Genomic DNA, 15,125 nt, shown 5'->3' on the forward strand with positions numbered 1-15,125 from the left:
GTCCTGCTATCCGTTTGTGACATTATGTGTCAGCAAACTTGGGATATGCAGCAGGACAATGATCCAAAGCACACCACCAAGTCCATCTCTGAATTGTTCATTGAATCCAAACTGAAGGTTTTGGAGTAGTCTATTCAAAGTACACATTAAATCCAATAAAAAATTATGTCATGACCTTAAACAAACTGTTCATGCTTGAAACTAATTATTTGATGATCTGCAAGTGGGTCAAAAACAATGACAAAAAAGAACTTAAGACATTCTTATACATATTCTCATAAAGGTATTTTACATTAATAATGTGTTATTGGTCAGTACTTCTGTCAGTTTTACATGATAGAACTCACATTTGTCAGATTAGTTTGAGCTTGACATTTTAAAGCTACGTGGGACTCCTGAGAAATAGCGTGAGATTCTCTGCAGTCCTTTATTCAGATGGCGCTTGCATTTGGATTGCCTAATATTTCTTAGCATTGTTTAGCATCGTTGTATTGCACTTTTTGACAGCGAGTGCAATAGTGTCAGTTATAGTGTCTTGCAAAAGAATTAATGCCCTTTTGAACTTTAATACATTTGTCATGTTACACTCACAGATGTGAATTAGGGGTTCACAATATATCAGAATATACTGGTCCTTCTCAAAATATTAGCATATTGTGATAAAGTTCATTATTTTCCATAATGTCATGATGAAAATTTAACATTCATATATTTTAGATTCATTGCACACTAACTGACATATTTCAGGTCTTTTATTGTCTTAATACGGATGATTTTGGCATACAGCTCATGAAAACCCAAAATTCCTATCTCACAAAATTAGCATATCATTAAAAGGGTCTCTAAACGAGCTATGAACCTAATCATCTGAATCAACGAGTTAACTCTAAACACCTGCAAAAGATTCCTGAGGCCTTTAAAACTCCCAGCCTGGTTCATCACTCAAAACCCCAATCATGGGTAAGACTGCCGACCTGACTGCTGTCCAGAAGGCCACTATTGACACCCTCAAGCAAAAGGGTAAGACACAGAAAGAAATTTCTGTACAAATAGGCTGTTCCCAGAGTGCTGTATCAAGGCACCTCAGTGGGAAGTCTGTGGGAAGGAAAAAGTGTGGCAGAAAACGCTGCACAACGAGAAGAGGTGACCGGACCCTGAGGAAGATTGTGGAGAAGGGCCGATTCCAGACCTTGGGGGACCTGCAGAAGCAGTGGACTGAGTCTGGAGTAGAAACATCCAGAGCCACCGTGCACAGGTGTGTGCAGGAAATGGGCTACAGGTGCCACATTCCCAAGACCTGGGCTACAGAGAAGCAGCACTGGACTGTTGCTCAGTGGTCCAAAGTACTTTTTTCGGATGAAAGCAAATTCTGCATGTCATTCAGAAATCAAGGTGCCAGAGTCTGGAGGAAGACTGGGGAGAAGGAAATGCCAAAATGCCAGAAGTCCAGTGTCAAGTACCTACAGTCAGTGATGGTCCGGGGTGCCGTGTCAGCTGCTGGTGTTGGTCCACTGTGTTTTATCAAGGGCAGGGTCAATGCAGCTATCTATCAGGAGATTTTGGAGCACTTCATGCTTCCATCTGCTGAAAAGCTTTATGGAGATGAAGATTTCATTTTTCAGCACGACCTGGCACCTGCTCACAGTGCCAAAGCCACTGGTAAATGGTTTACTGACCATGGTATCACTGTGCTCAATTGGCCTGCCAACTCTCCTGACCTGAACCCCATAGAGAATTTGTGAGATATTGTGAAGAGAACGTTGAGAGACTCAAGACCCAACACTCTGGATGAGCTAAAGGCCGCTATCGAAGCATCCTGGGCCTCCATAAGACCTCAGCAGTGCCACAGGCTGATTGCCTCCATGCCACGCCGCATTGAAGCAGTCATTTCTGCCAAAGGATTTCCGACCAAGTATTGAGTGCATAACTGTACATGATTATTTGAAGGTTGACGTTTTTTGTATTAAAAACACTTTTCTTTTATTGGTCGGATGAAATATGCTAATTTTGTGAGATAGGAATTTTGGGTTTTCATGAGCTGTATGCCAAAATCATCCGTATTAAGACAATAAAAGACCTGAAATATTTCAGTTAGTGTGCAATGAATCTAAAATATATTAATGTTAAATTTTCATCATTACATTATAGAAAATAATGAACTTTATCACAATATGCTAATATTTTGAGAAGGACCTGTATAAAATCTTTCAGGTAGGCATTAAAAAGTTTTGCCAAAGTCATTAAGAAACTACAGCTAAATTATTTCCTTGCCAAAGCAGCAGGTGTTTACAGATGGAACTTTTTCAGTAGTCTGTATTAATATGTTTGCAGGAGCCCTAAGCAAAATGACATTAAAGGTATATAGTTATGTATTTGTTTACTTATTGCAATATTCACCAAAATTAATACATATGACATGTTTACCTAATAGTGCGTAGCCCTAACTTCAGGATATTTTATAATGGAATTGTCTATGGTGTAAAAACATAAAGAGAAATGTAGAAATATATACATGGTTTTCTCGTTTTTTACAAATAAAGATCTGAAAATAGCAGGCTGAATTGCTCCTATGAGTCAATGCTTTGTATAAATACCATTCAATGCAATTACAGTCAGTCGCAGTTCTTGTGCCAGAGTCCTGCCCCCGGACCCTCCTAGGTGGAACCTTCCTTTTGTTACCCCACACACAAACAATAAACAATATTTTTAATTCTAGGCAGAGATTATTAATTGGATATAGGTCTGGACTTTAACTGGGCTATTTTAACTCCTAAATATGCCTTGATCCATCCCTTCCATTGTAGCCCTGGCTGTATCATTCTGATCAACTTCTGTCCCTCTGCTGAAGAAAGGCATTGACACAGAGCGAGCGTCACATTTTTACTGCGTTTAAATTGATGCCACAGAGCCTGAATGTCATTTAAGTTGTGAGGGAAGGTCCCCTGACACAAATAACAGCTTGTAGATGCATTAGACACCATTACAAGTATCTGATGGAGTTTGATTAAGGGTCATATGGCACATTGCTCAGCGTGTGTAATGTGCTCTTTAAAACCTAGTGTGGAGCTACAGATGCAGTATGGATGTCCTCAAGTACCAAACACAGGCCACAATGACATATGTACATTCCTATCCCAGGACATTGTCCTAATAAACCGCTTCACACAAGCCAGCTTGCCAGCTCTTTGCAAATGGAAATATTTACATACCCATTGCTGAGCTGCATGTGTGTTCATTATGTCCAAATGAAATTCTGTCTTCTGGCAGCTTTACTTGGTGCTTAGCTGTTTTTGTCAGCGAGTATAATTTGATGAAAATGTTATAAAACCTTTTCACAAGACATATATTGACTACCTCTTTGCAGCTGTCTGGTTGTGTTTATACCAATGTAGTGCCACTGCCTTCAGTAAGTTAATTTTGTTCCAGAACATCTGAGTCTTGTGAATAACTCAGGAGATTTCTATTAAATATTTAGTTCTGTTAAAAGAAATGGCCACATATCAATCTCTGTCTTTTTTATTTTTCTTTGGAAAAGGAATTTAATGAATTTAATGTTTAATAACAGGTAAATAGCCAAAATGGATCTTGCTTTACTCATTAAACAAAAGATATAAAAAACGATATTTTCTGTAAAAGACTCGACAGGGAATACAGTTTATGATCTTGAAAGAATAAACAGCACTTTCAGAGATTTCTACAGAGCTTTATACTCACCACAGATAGAGCCGTCAGATAATGACATTGATCAATTTCTGGATAAAGTAACAATTCCTAAACTATCAGATAATCAAGCGATGGCCCTGGATGTACGACAGACTTCAGCCGAAATCCAGGAAGCTCTAAAAAGCATGCCCAATAAAAAGGCTCCAGGCCCAGATGGATTCCCAACAGAGTTTTACAAAGAATTCTGAAATATTTTGGCCCCAATATTCCAGATAAAAACAATTTTCTACATGAGTAAAAGTTAGGACACCCTACTCCTCAATTGCTATTCCAGACTCTTTCGCTGAAATAACTTCTGTAGCCATCTACCACTGTTTGATATTAGTCTGAGGAAAGTTTGGCCCACTCCGCAATGTTGGCTGTGGTGTGTTTTAAGAGTTTCTTATACAGGTCCTTCTCAAAATATTAGCATATTGTGATAAAGTTCATTATTTTCCATAATGTCATGATGAAAATTTAACATTCATATATTTTAGATTCATTGCACACTAACTGAAATATTTCAGGTCTTTTATTGTCTTAATACGGATGATTTTGGCATACAGCTCATGAAAACCCAAAATTCCTATCTCACAAAATTAGCATATCATTAAAAGGGTCTCTAAACGAGCTATGAATCTAATCATCTGAATCAACGAGTTAACTCTAAACACCTGCAAAAGATTCCTGAGGCCTTTAAAACTCCCAGCCTGGTTCATCATTCAAAACCCCAATCATGGGTAAGACTGCCGACCTGACTGCTGTCCAGAAGGCCACTATTGACACACTCAAGCAAGAGGGTAAGACACAGAAAGAAATTTCTGAACGAATAGGCTGTTCCCAGAGTGCTGCATCAAGGCACCTCAGTGGGAAGTCTGTGGGAAGGAAAAAGTGTGGCAGAAAACGCTGCACAACGAGAAGAGGTGACCGGACCCTGAGGAAGATTGTGGAGAAGGGCCGATTCCAGACCTTGGGGGACCTGCGGAAGCAGTGGACTGAGTCTGGAGTAGGAATATTCAGAGCCACCGTGCACAGGCGTGTGCAGGAAATGGGCTACAGGTGCCGCGTTCCCCAGGTCAAGCCACTTTTGAACCAGAAACAGCGGCAGAAGTGCCTGACCTGGGCTACAGAGAAGCAGCACTGGACTGTTGCTCAGTGGTCCAAAGTACTTTTTTCGGATGAAAGCAAATTCTGCATGTCATTCTGAAATCAAGGTGCCAGAGTCTGGAGGAAGACTGGGGAGAAGGAAATGCCAAAATGCCAGAAGTCCAGTGTCAAGTACCCACAGTCAGTGATGGTCTGGGGTGCCGTGTCAGCTGCTGGTGTTGGTCCACTGTGTTTTATCAAGGGCAGGGTCAATGCAGCTAGCTATCAGGAGATTTTGGAGCACTTCATGCTTCCATCTGCTGAAAAGCTTTATGGAGATGAAGATTTCATTTTTCAGCAAGACCTGGCACCTGCTCACAGTGCCAAAACCACTGGTAAATGGTTTACTGACCATGGTATCACTGTGCTCAATTGGCCTGCCAACTCTCCTGACCTGAACCCCATAGAGAATCTGTGGGATATTGTGAAGAGAACGTTGAGAGACTCAAGACCCAACACTCTGGATGAGCTAAAGGCCGCTATCGAAGCATCCTGGGCCTCCATAAGACCTCAGCAGTGCCACAGGCTGATTGCCTCCATGCCACGCCGCATTGAAGCAGTCATTTCTGCAAAAGGATTCCCGACCAAGTATTGAGTGCATAACTGTACATGATTATTTGAAGGTTGACGTTTTTTGTAGTAAAAACACTTTTCTTTTATTGGTCGGATGAAATATGCTAATTTTGTGAGATAGGAATTTTGGGTTTTCATGAGCTGTATGCCACAATCATCCATATTAAGACAATGAAAGACCTGAAATATTTCAGTTAGTGTGCAATGAATCTAAAATATATGAATGTTAACTTTTCATCATGACATTATGGAAAATAATGAACTTTATCACAATATGCTAATATTTTGAGAAGGACCTGTATGTACTGTAAAGCATGTTTCAGGTCACTCCACAACTTCACGATGAGATTAAGATCTATGCTTCAGTTCAGTTTTATATAGTGCCAATTCACAACTTATGCTGTCTCAAGATGCTTTACAAAACAAAAAAGTCAATTCAGAATCAAAATAAGCTTTATTGCCAAGTTTGTACAGACAAACAAGGAATTTCTTTTCTTTTTTTTGTATATGTAATACTGGCAATAAAGAATATATTTTTAAATGTACATATATAAACAGCTGACTTTACAACTGAATATAATGTGAGATCAGTCCACGTCTGCATGGTGTTGTTCTGGAACTCTGACTGTCAAGTGTTCATCATAGAAACAGCCTGGAGGAAGAAACTGTCTCTGTGGTGGCTGGTTTTAGCAGACAGCACTCTGTAGCGCCACCTGAAGGTAAAGCCTAAACAGTTTGTGTGCAGGGTGTGTTCCATGACAGACTGGTTGAAAGCTCATCAGGATGAAACAAAAGTAACTGGCTTTACTCTTTCAGCCTTCCTATTATTCGCTGAAAGTTCCACTTCTCTTGCTGTCATACAGCTTGAATAAATAAAACAAACATGTTATTATTTGTGCTAGTGGACACTAATTGTACTTTGTCGAGTTACCCTACAAAATTATTTATTTTAATAGGGATGGAATGTTCATGTTGGAAACACATTTTCTGTCTTTAGCTGAGGGGGACTGGTGACCCAGCAAACCAAGGCAAGGAGACCAGGTAAAGGATGATCTTGGGTGTATCTACAGCCTTCAGTATAATTTTAGAAATTATTCATATACATTTACAGTAATTAGCCGATAATGTATTGTAATTCAAAAGGCAACAGATGCATATGGTTGTGTTTTTGGAAGGTTAAGGGTGGGGTGGGGGCCCAAAGTATGATTTATGGGGATCTAAGAAACTCAATAGATTTGTCTTGATTGTTACTGAGTGGAGTTCAGTCATTTCATTAAGCTGACCTCAGCTGAAATGGAAATGACCTGAGTGGTCTGAGTAGAACAGCACGTTCCTACATCAGACCAGTAGCATGTTCTGTGGATGGTCCATCCTTTTGTCTCACATTGCAGAGTAAAAACGTAAGGCCCAGCTAAGGTTTTCTGGGCCCTGAAGGAGGGAAACTGGTAAGGAGACAATAAGCACTGGGACTGAAAATCCTTGAACCACTGGCAGGTGGACTAATTGGTTTACTCTATGTTATTTCACTGGGGATTTCTCAAAACATTTTTCAAATGTCTTGAGAACATGTCTCTGAACTGAGGGGCAAAGCAATCTAGTTGATGGCTAAAAATACATTTGGTTATATAGACCACCGAAGAACAGAGTAGGGCCGCTCTGACTGTCACACTGCCAATTATGCACAATATTTTCACTTGTTTTTGTCATTTTTCGCTCACACTGTTACTATAAAAGCAATCTTATGATCATTAGCCTTCAGCAGAGGGCCCATTTTACACTAGGGCTGTTAAACTGATTTATTATCTGGCATTTTACCAACATAGAAAGGAGGTTTGAGGAGTAAAGGTTCTCATTTTCAAGACCCCCACATACACATGTACACACATAAATAGCACTGGAGCTCTAGCATCCAGCTAATCTATTTATCACAAGCGCTGCTCACGCTGGTGGCCCTGTGCTAATGCAAGCATTGGCTCTTGGCTCCAGCCACTAAGTAAAAAGTCCCCCTATTTATGTCACGCTTTGATTAATCTGTACTTTCAATAGTGAGGAGCAGTGCCCCGATAAGATCAGGCTGCACTTACACCTGCAATTGCATTGTTAAGTATAATCTTACGTGTATTTTCTTTGTAGAACTACATTTCCACTTATACTAATAGGAATATATGCTTGTGTGAATTGTGTATGTATGTTTTCTTTGTGATGTGTGCTTTTGTTACTTTTTGGCTTCTCGTTTTCTTCTTTAAACATAAACATGAAACACAGACCCGTTCAATAAATTAATATATTATTTAAAAGTACATTTATTTTAGAAACTCAATCACTCATGAAACACATAACAGAGATTATTTACACATAGAATGATGTTTTCAAGCCTTTATTTCAGTTAATTATAGCTAATGAAAATATAACAGTTGAGATTTGAATATTACATCAGACCTATAAAAAACATTTTTAATACAGAAATGGGGGCTTAATGAAAATCCAGTTTTATATCTGCTTATAAAAGCTATTTTCAAAAGGTACTTTAAATCTGACAAAGGAATCTCATTGGAACAAATATTCAAATTTATGAAATATGACTGAATATGCAGTCAAGACATATACATACACTCTTTGAAAAGTCACATAATATTAAATCGGCGGTTTTGGTCATTTAGGATTACCAAAATTATATTTATGTTTGTGAAATGGCATAATTTTGTGAAAGACCTTTTTTAGAGAATGTTTTATTACTTTATTCAAAGTAATTATCCACAGAAAAAAATGTTTTGAACTGACATGAATTTAAATGCCACTCAGAGAGGAAGAAGCCATTACTCCAAAGCAAACAGTTTGCAAATGCACAAAGGGAGAAAGTCTTTTGGATAAATGTCCTGTGGTCTGATAAAATAAGATTGATTGTTTGGCCATTGTTACATCTGGAGGAAAAAGGGAAAACTTCAAAATCTGAGAACACCATCTCAGGCCATGTAAGGTCGGGCGGTGGTAGCATATTTTTGTGAACACGTTCGGGTGAGCAAGGCAGCCCACAAACACGACTCTGTTACCTAAATTTGCCCAAAACATTTGACTCAACCCATTATGGAATAAGCGGTAGAAAATGACTGACTGACTGACATTTGACTCAAATCATGCAGTTCAAGAAGTCCAAAAACACTTAGGAATTACATGTAAATTTCTGAATTTACAAAAAAAAATCATCTAAAGAGTCATTCTCCTGGAATTTAGCCAAGAGAAATAATCTTCTAATGCTAACTGACCAAAAACAAGAGAAGTTCAGTTTAATTTAAAGTCAGAGAAAAGGTTTGTGTGACCTTGTGTATGTAAATGTAAACAGTATATATATATATTTCCGGTTTTAACTGTGTTGTAACAATACAATGACCAGTTATTAGAAGTAAGAGATGTCATCAAGGGAACAAATTGGGAGGGTTAGTGGTGGAGGTGATGGCAAGTCATATAAAACAAAATTGGTAATTTCTGTACAGTTTAATAATTTGTTCATTTATTAATGTATTATTTTCATATTTGCCTCCTTTATGGCTAACTTTTGAAAATGTATCACTAATTCCCAGCCTTTCCTCCCACCTCCCTGTATTTGTTAACAAAACTCTTGACAGATCTGTTGAATCTGACAAGAAAATAATATTTCATGACCAAAATAAGTTTACTGTAATCATTTATTAATATGTTTTTTTTTATTTGTGCTTTTATTGCAGGAATCTTCATACTCATTTGCACTGAAATGCCTTATCAGCCTTTCCACTGTTATTTTGCTTGGTCTTATAATAATGTACCACGCCCGGGAAATCCAGGTGAGTCTGTTAATAAAATATTTTCTTTATTGTGTCTCTGAAATTAATGTTGAGATGTGAAATTTGACTGTAGAACAAATGTTGAACTTTCACATTAACTAAAGTACAAATGTTGAAATAGTATTTTTCATTTTTATTTCCATATTTAGAGGTTCCCTGGTTTGAATTTCAGCAGAGCATGCATTGGTACTCCAGTTGACTCTAGTCAAAAAATATATATGTTAGGTCAACTAAAAATAAAAATGTTCTTGTGTGTGGCTTTTTGCTTGAATGAAACTGCATCTCTGTGTTTGACTGACTGGACCAAAATGTACCCTGCCTCTTGCCTAATACCTGCTAGGAAGGTATAGGGGAGATTTATTTTAATTTTTAAAATTCAAGAGCACATATTTGTAATTTAAGAGCAGGATTTCATTCTGCTTGGATTAAAATTTAGTAATGCTTGACTCAAAAATCCTGGTTTCTTCTTTTAAATATACTCTGTTCTCCTTGAAATATTTGTTTTCACACTTAGATTTAATGCTTCTTGCACAGATATTTTCTCCTCCCGCTTGCCTCCTTCTCCTTGCGCACTAACTTGTTCTCCGAAGCGTTACAATAGCCTAGCAACTGTTTCAACCAATAGAATGACAATGTGCCACTACGATTTCACCGCCTTAGTTGGGGTGCGCTTGTTTTTACTGCTAGTGGGTGTGATTGTGTGGCTACAATAGATCGCTACATCTCTTCTTCCACTGCCCCTCAGCCCCCCTTTGCCGACTGTAAGTAGGGAAATACAACTTCAGCTTTCTGCGCCATGTTATATTTGTCAGGGAATCCTGACAATTTTTCAAAAGAATAAGCCTTTGTTTTGTAGCTGGTCAAGACTTAAAGAGAAGGATTTTGGCCGTACGAGCCATGATTTGTTAGTTTTCCATTTATTTACATGACAGTTGCTTTTTTTTTCAATAAATATCTGCTAAATACATCTTGAACAGCTGTCCCTCATTTTACTGACACATTTTAGGCCACATTTTGTGATTGAGCAAAATACTTTTGAGTATGAAAGTAAGAAAGATGTGGCAAAGAAAGTTTGCTCAGTTTTAACCCAGCACCTTGATGAAGTAGCCCATTAAAATAGATCTCATTTGTTTTTACTGCGTTTATGCATTTTCCTAATATCTAACAAACAGGGGGCAACATATTAGCTACATACTGGTACTGCATAGGCTAGGATTGCCAGAGTGTATGGAATTTTTTAGTCTGGGCTCTTCGTGGAACTTTAGAAAAAACCTTTAAAGGCGACAGCTTTCATTCCAGTGCTCCTGTGCTCTTCAGGGTAGTGAGGACTGATTCAGAAGCTATAGAACTTCTCACCCATTTCATTATGAGATGCACAGGTCTTTCCTACTATGTTTTCCTATTATGTTCTTGGGAACAAGGATGAAGTCCTGTATGTGAGCGTCTCAAGGTGTCTCAGGAATCTCAGGAAGGAAGCAGAAACAAAATGCAAAAGCTCACTTTGGGTTTGTCTGGGACACCTCAGATCAGAATCTGTTGCTAGGATACTTTTTTCAGATTATGAAGTACATGAAAATACCAACTAAAAAGAGGTGAGGAATTTGAACTAAAGTTCTTTTCCATTATGCAGATATGTATGATGCTGAAACTCTTGCTTATCATCTCGTCATCTATCCTGATAGTCCACAGCTTGGTCCCAGTTAGATGAAAAAGTGGTGGACCAGAACACAAGGCAGTATTGTAATTGCAATTAGATATAAATGTTTTGATTTTAAAGTTAGTAGTTGGGCATAACACTGAACACCTAAGTGTTATTCAGCCCCAGTCCTCAAGTCACACTGCCTTCCATGCTTTAGACGTTTTCACTGGTCTAACACACATGATTCAGGTGATTGAGGTTCAGCAAAAACCTGATGATCAGCCATCAATGGGAATCAGGTTTTTCTGAAGCAGGGAAACATCTAAGACATACAGGGCAGTGTATCTTGAGGACCAGGACTGAATAACAGTGCTTCCAATTTAATCCTTGATACAAGTGGAATCTGCATCAACAGGTATTAATGGTATACTGTACATACTCCACCTTAGCTGTGTGGTGCTTTGATGCCAATTTGCAAGCATAGTCCACAAGGGATATTAGTGTAGGATGATTTTTCACAGCCAACAAATTAAGAACTCAGAACTGTGTCAACATGAAAAAAATCCAAGACTTTTTAAAAAAAGGTTTGATTTTATTTTGCTTTCATCGTTTTCTTGACCAAAAGACTGGGCAGTAGCTGGAGTTTTCAAAAAACATGCAGTCCCTGTCAGTGGGACACTGGTAAATAATGTTCAACTTTCTCTCTGCAAAACACAAGCACCATATCATATCTGAATGTTAGCAATGCAAACACACAGTCGCGACAGGTAATGTAACTTTTATTTGTAAATTGTCTTGTATAAAGCTAAAACATTAAATAAAACCCAGAACAACTAGCACGACAGTCTGAACCTTTGCAGGGAAGTAAATTCTAGAATTGCGCCGCTCAAAATGGCAGCAGGTTGGAATAGCTGTTACTTTTGATTCTGATTTATTCTTTTTTGGGAACTATTCCTCTTGTGGTGGATACAGTTGATTTTTTTTGGATGATTGTCCACTCCAGTGTCGGATGCTGTGCTGCTTGGAGGATTTTTCTTAATACTTTCTATTTTTGGACATTTGTTATGATGCATTGCCATGGCAACAGGGTTGTTTCTTACAACCGGAAGCAGCTGATTCATATCTCAAAAGCTCAAATAATACTTCAGCTACAACCCCAAATCCCTGATGAGTTGAAAAGGAGACGCCGTGGATGCAGAGCAGGAGCTAAGAGAAGAGAGAGAAGGAGGAAGTTCAAACCATCTCTTGCAATGTGAGATCGTTGGGAAACAAGTTGGATGAACTCCAAGCCCTACAAAGGACCCAGCCAGAGTACCGGGCATGCAGTATTATGTGTTTTACTGAGACATGGCTGCAGGATCATATCCCTGACTCCAGCGTCTCTCTGCCGGGCTTTTTAACCATACGAGCAGACAGAGATTTAAAGAGGAGCGGCAAATGTAAAGGAGGTGGACTGGCAGTACTTGTTAACAACAGATGGTGTAATCCAGGACATGTTACTGTGAAGTGTCATCTCTGCAGTCCAGATATTGAACTGTTGGCAGTAAGTTTTCGTCCATATTATTTACCCAGAGAGTTCACCAGTGTTATTTTGGCAACAGTTTACGTTCCACCTTCCGCTGTTGCTGACACTGCATGTGATGCCATCAGCTCAGTTGTTGCTAAGCTACAGACACAAAACCCCAATGCTTTTGTGGCAATTTCTGGTGATTTTAACCATGCTTCACTCTCTGCTACACTTCCAACGTTTCAACAGTTTGTGAGCTGCTCTACCAGAGAAAACAAAACATTGGATTTGTTTTATGCAAATGTCAAGGACTCGTACATCTCTACAGCAAGACCTCCTCTAGGCAAATCAGATCACAATCTTGTTTTTCTCTGCTCGAAATATAAGCCCCTTGTTCAGAGGCAACCTGTAATAAAGAGGACTGTGAGAAAATGGTCACAGGAAGCTGAAGAAGCTCTGCAAGGTTGCTTTGAGGCTACAGACTGGGACACACTGTGCCAGCCACGTGGAGAGGACATCAATGCTATGACTGAGTGTGTAACCGACTATATAAACTTCTGTGTGGTTAACATCATCCCCACCAGAACCGTGAGATGCTTCCCTAATAACAAACCTTGGATCACCAGTGACCTGAAGGACCTGCTTAACAAGAAAAAAAGAGCCTTCAGAGAGGGAGACAGAGAATTATTGAGGAGTTTACAGAAGCAACTTAAAGTCAAGATAAGAGACAGCAAGGAGGTGTACAAGAAGAAACTGGAGAGCAAGCTCCAGCAAAACAATATCAGAGATGTGTCGACAGGGATGAAGAAGATCACAGGCTTCAAGCAGAAGGATGATCAGACCGATGGAGGTCTGGACAGAGCCAATGAACTGAACACATTCTTCAATAGGTTCAGTTCAGAAACAAGCTTCGCATCCTCCTCTCCTGCTCACAGCCAAACAGACATTCCACCTTCCTTTGACCCACAGGACCCACAGCTGTCCAGTAACACCTCACATTTTTTTATCTTCCACCTCAGCCCTAGACCCTTCTGCTTCTACATGTTTGCCTTCAACCATATAAGAAGATGCTGATACTTCCTTTGCTTCCCCCTTCCACCTGTGTGTCTCAAGAAGTCAGGTGAAGAGACAACTGGAGAGACTGAATAGGAATAAGGCTGCAGGTCCAGATCATGTCAGCCCTAGAGTCCTGAAGGCCTGTGCAGAGCAGCTCTGTGGGATTGTGCAGCACCTCTTCAACCTTAGCTTGGCCCAGAAGAAGGTTCCGGTGTTGTGGCAGACCTCCTGTCTTGTTCCATACCAAAGAAAACTCACCCATCAGTCCTCAATGACTATAGACCTGTTGCCCTGACATCCCACATCATGAAGGTCCTAGAGAGACTCCTGTTGGCCCACCTGAGTAAGCAAACAGTAAACCATCAGGACCCCCTTCAGTTTGCTTATTGCTGTGGAGTTGGAGTTGAAGATGCCATCATACACCTGCTTCAACAAACCCACTGTCATCTGGACAAGGCCAGTAGCACTGTGAGGATCATGTTCTTTGATTTCTCCAGTGCATTTAATACAATCCAACCTGATTTGCTAAGTCAGAAACTCCAGAAGACTCAGGTGGAGGCCTCAACAATCTCCTGGATCAAAGACTACCTGACAAACAGACCACAGTTTGTGAGACTGAAGGGTTGTGAGTCTAACCAGGTGGTCAGCAGCACAGGAGCACCACAGGGGACTGTACTCTCACCATTCCTTTTCACTCTGTACACCTCAGACTTCCAGTACAAGACAGACTCCTGTCATCTGCAGAAATACTTGGATGATTCTGCAGTCGTTGGGTGGATCAGAGATGGACAAGAAGCTGAGTACAGGAAGGTGGTGGATCTCTTTGTGGCATGGTGTGGAAACAATCATCTCATTTTGAATGTGACTAAAACAAAGGAGATGATTGTAGATTTTAAGAGAAACAGGAATAAGTCAAAAACTATTTCTAGCATGGGAGAAGAAGTGGAGGTGGTGGAGGAGTATAAATACCTCGGTGTTCACCTGGACAACAGACTAGAGGGGAGATGCAACTGTGAAGCCATCTAAAAGAAGGGACAGAGCAGACTGTACTTCTTGAGGAAGCTTAGGTGCTTTGGTGTTTGCAGCAAGATGCTGCATATCTTCTATAAGTCTGTTGTGGAGAGTGTGATCTCTTCTGCCATCATCTGCTGGGGAAGCAGCATCAGAGCCAGGGACTTAAAAAAGCTCAACAAGCTGATAAAGAAGGCTGGCTCTGTTCTGAGGACTCCTCTGGAACCTCTGGAGATCATTGTGGAAAGACGGATTCTTCATAAAATGAAGAACATTATGGAGAACCCTGAGCATTCTCTTCATGAGACTGTCCTACAACAACAGAGTGTCTTCAGTCAGAGGCTTCTTCAGATCTGCTGTAAGACGGAGCGCTACAGGAGATCCTTCCTGCCCACAGCCATCAGCATCTACAACGGCTCTTTGAGGAAACCTTCATAATATGAGCTATAACACCATTTAATTTCCCTTTGGGATTAATAAAGTATTTTTGAATTGAATTTGAATTGAATTGAAATCAGCTCTTCAGAAGCCAGTGATGGTCACCAGGATAAGGTTGGTTGAACTGTTGCTGCATATGGACATCATTGTCAGCACTGTAGAAACATAGCATTAAACCTTTAAAAACAGCCTGCATTTCCAGTCAAAAACACAAAAAACTGCTAAATCCAAAGGC

The 15,125-nt window shown here is 39.7% G+C and overlaps 1 protein-coding gene across 2 annotated transcripts in view; it reads left to right on the forward strand.

Annotated features, from left to right (window-relative positions):
- kcnn1a (potassium intermediate/small conductance calcium-activated channel, subfamily N, member 1a) overlaps positions 1-15,125 on the forward strand; it is a 137,473-nt gene that overhangs the window by 78,485 nt on the left and 43,863 nt on the right. For both annotated transcript variants that reach the window (XM_047369203.1, XM_047369204.1), the window contains exon 3: positions 9,144-9,239. In XM_047369203.1, the coding sequence (XP_047225159.1) occupies positions 9,144-9,239 (96 nt within the window). The remainder of the gene's footprint in view (positions 1-9,143; positions 9,240-15,125) is intronic.

Source organism: Girardinichthys multiradiatus, chromosome 6, assembly GCF_021462225.1.
Source record: "Girardinichthys multiradiatus isolate DD_20200921_A chromosome 6, DD_fGirMul_XY1, whole genome shotgun sequence".
NCBI classification, from domain to species: domain Eukaryota; kingdom Metazoa; phylum Chordata; class Actinopteri; order Cyprinodontiformes; family Goodeidae; genus Girardinichthys; species Girardinichthys multiradiatus.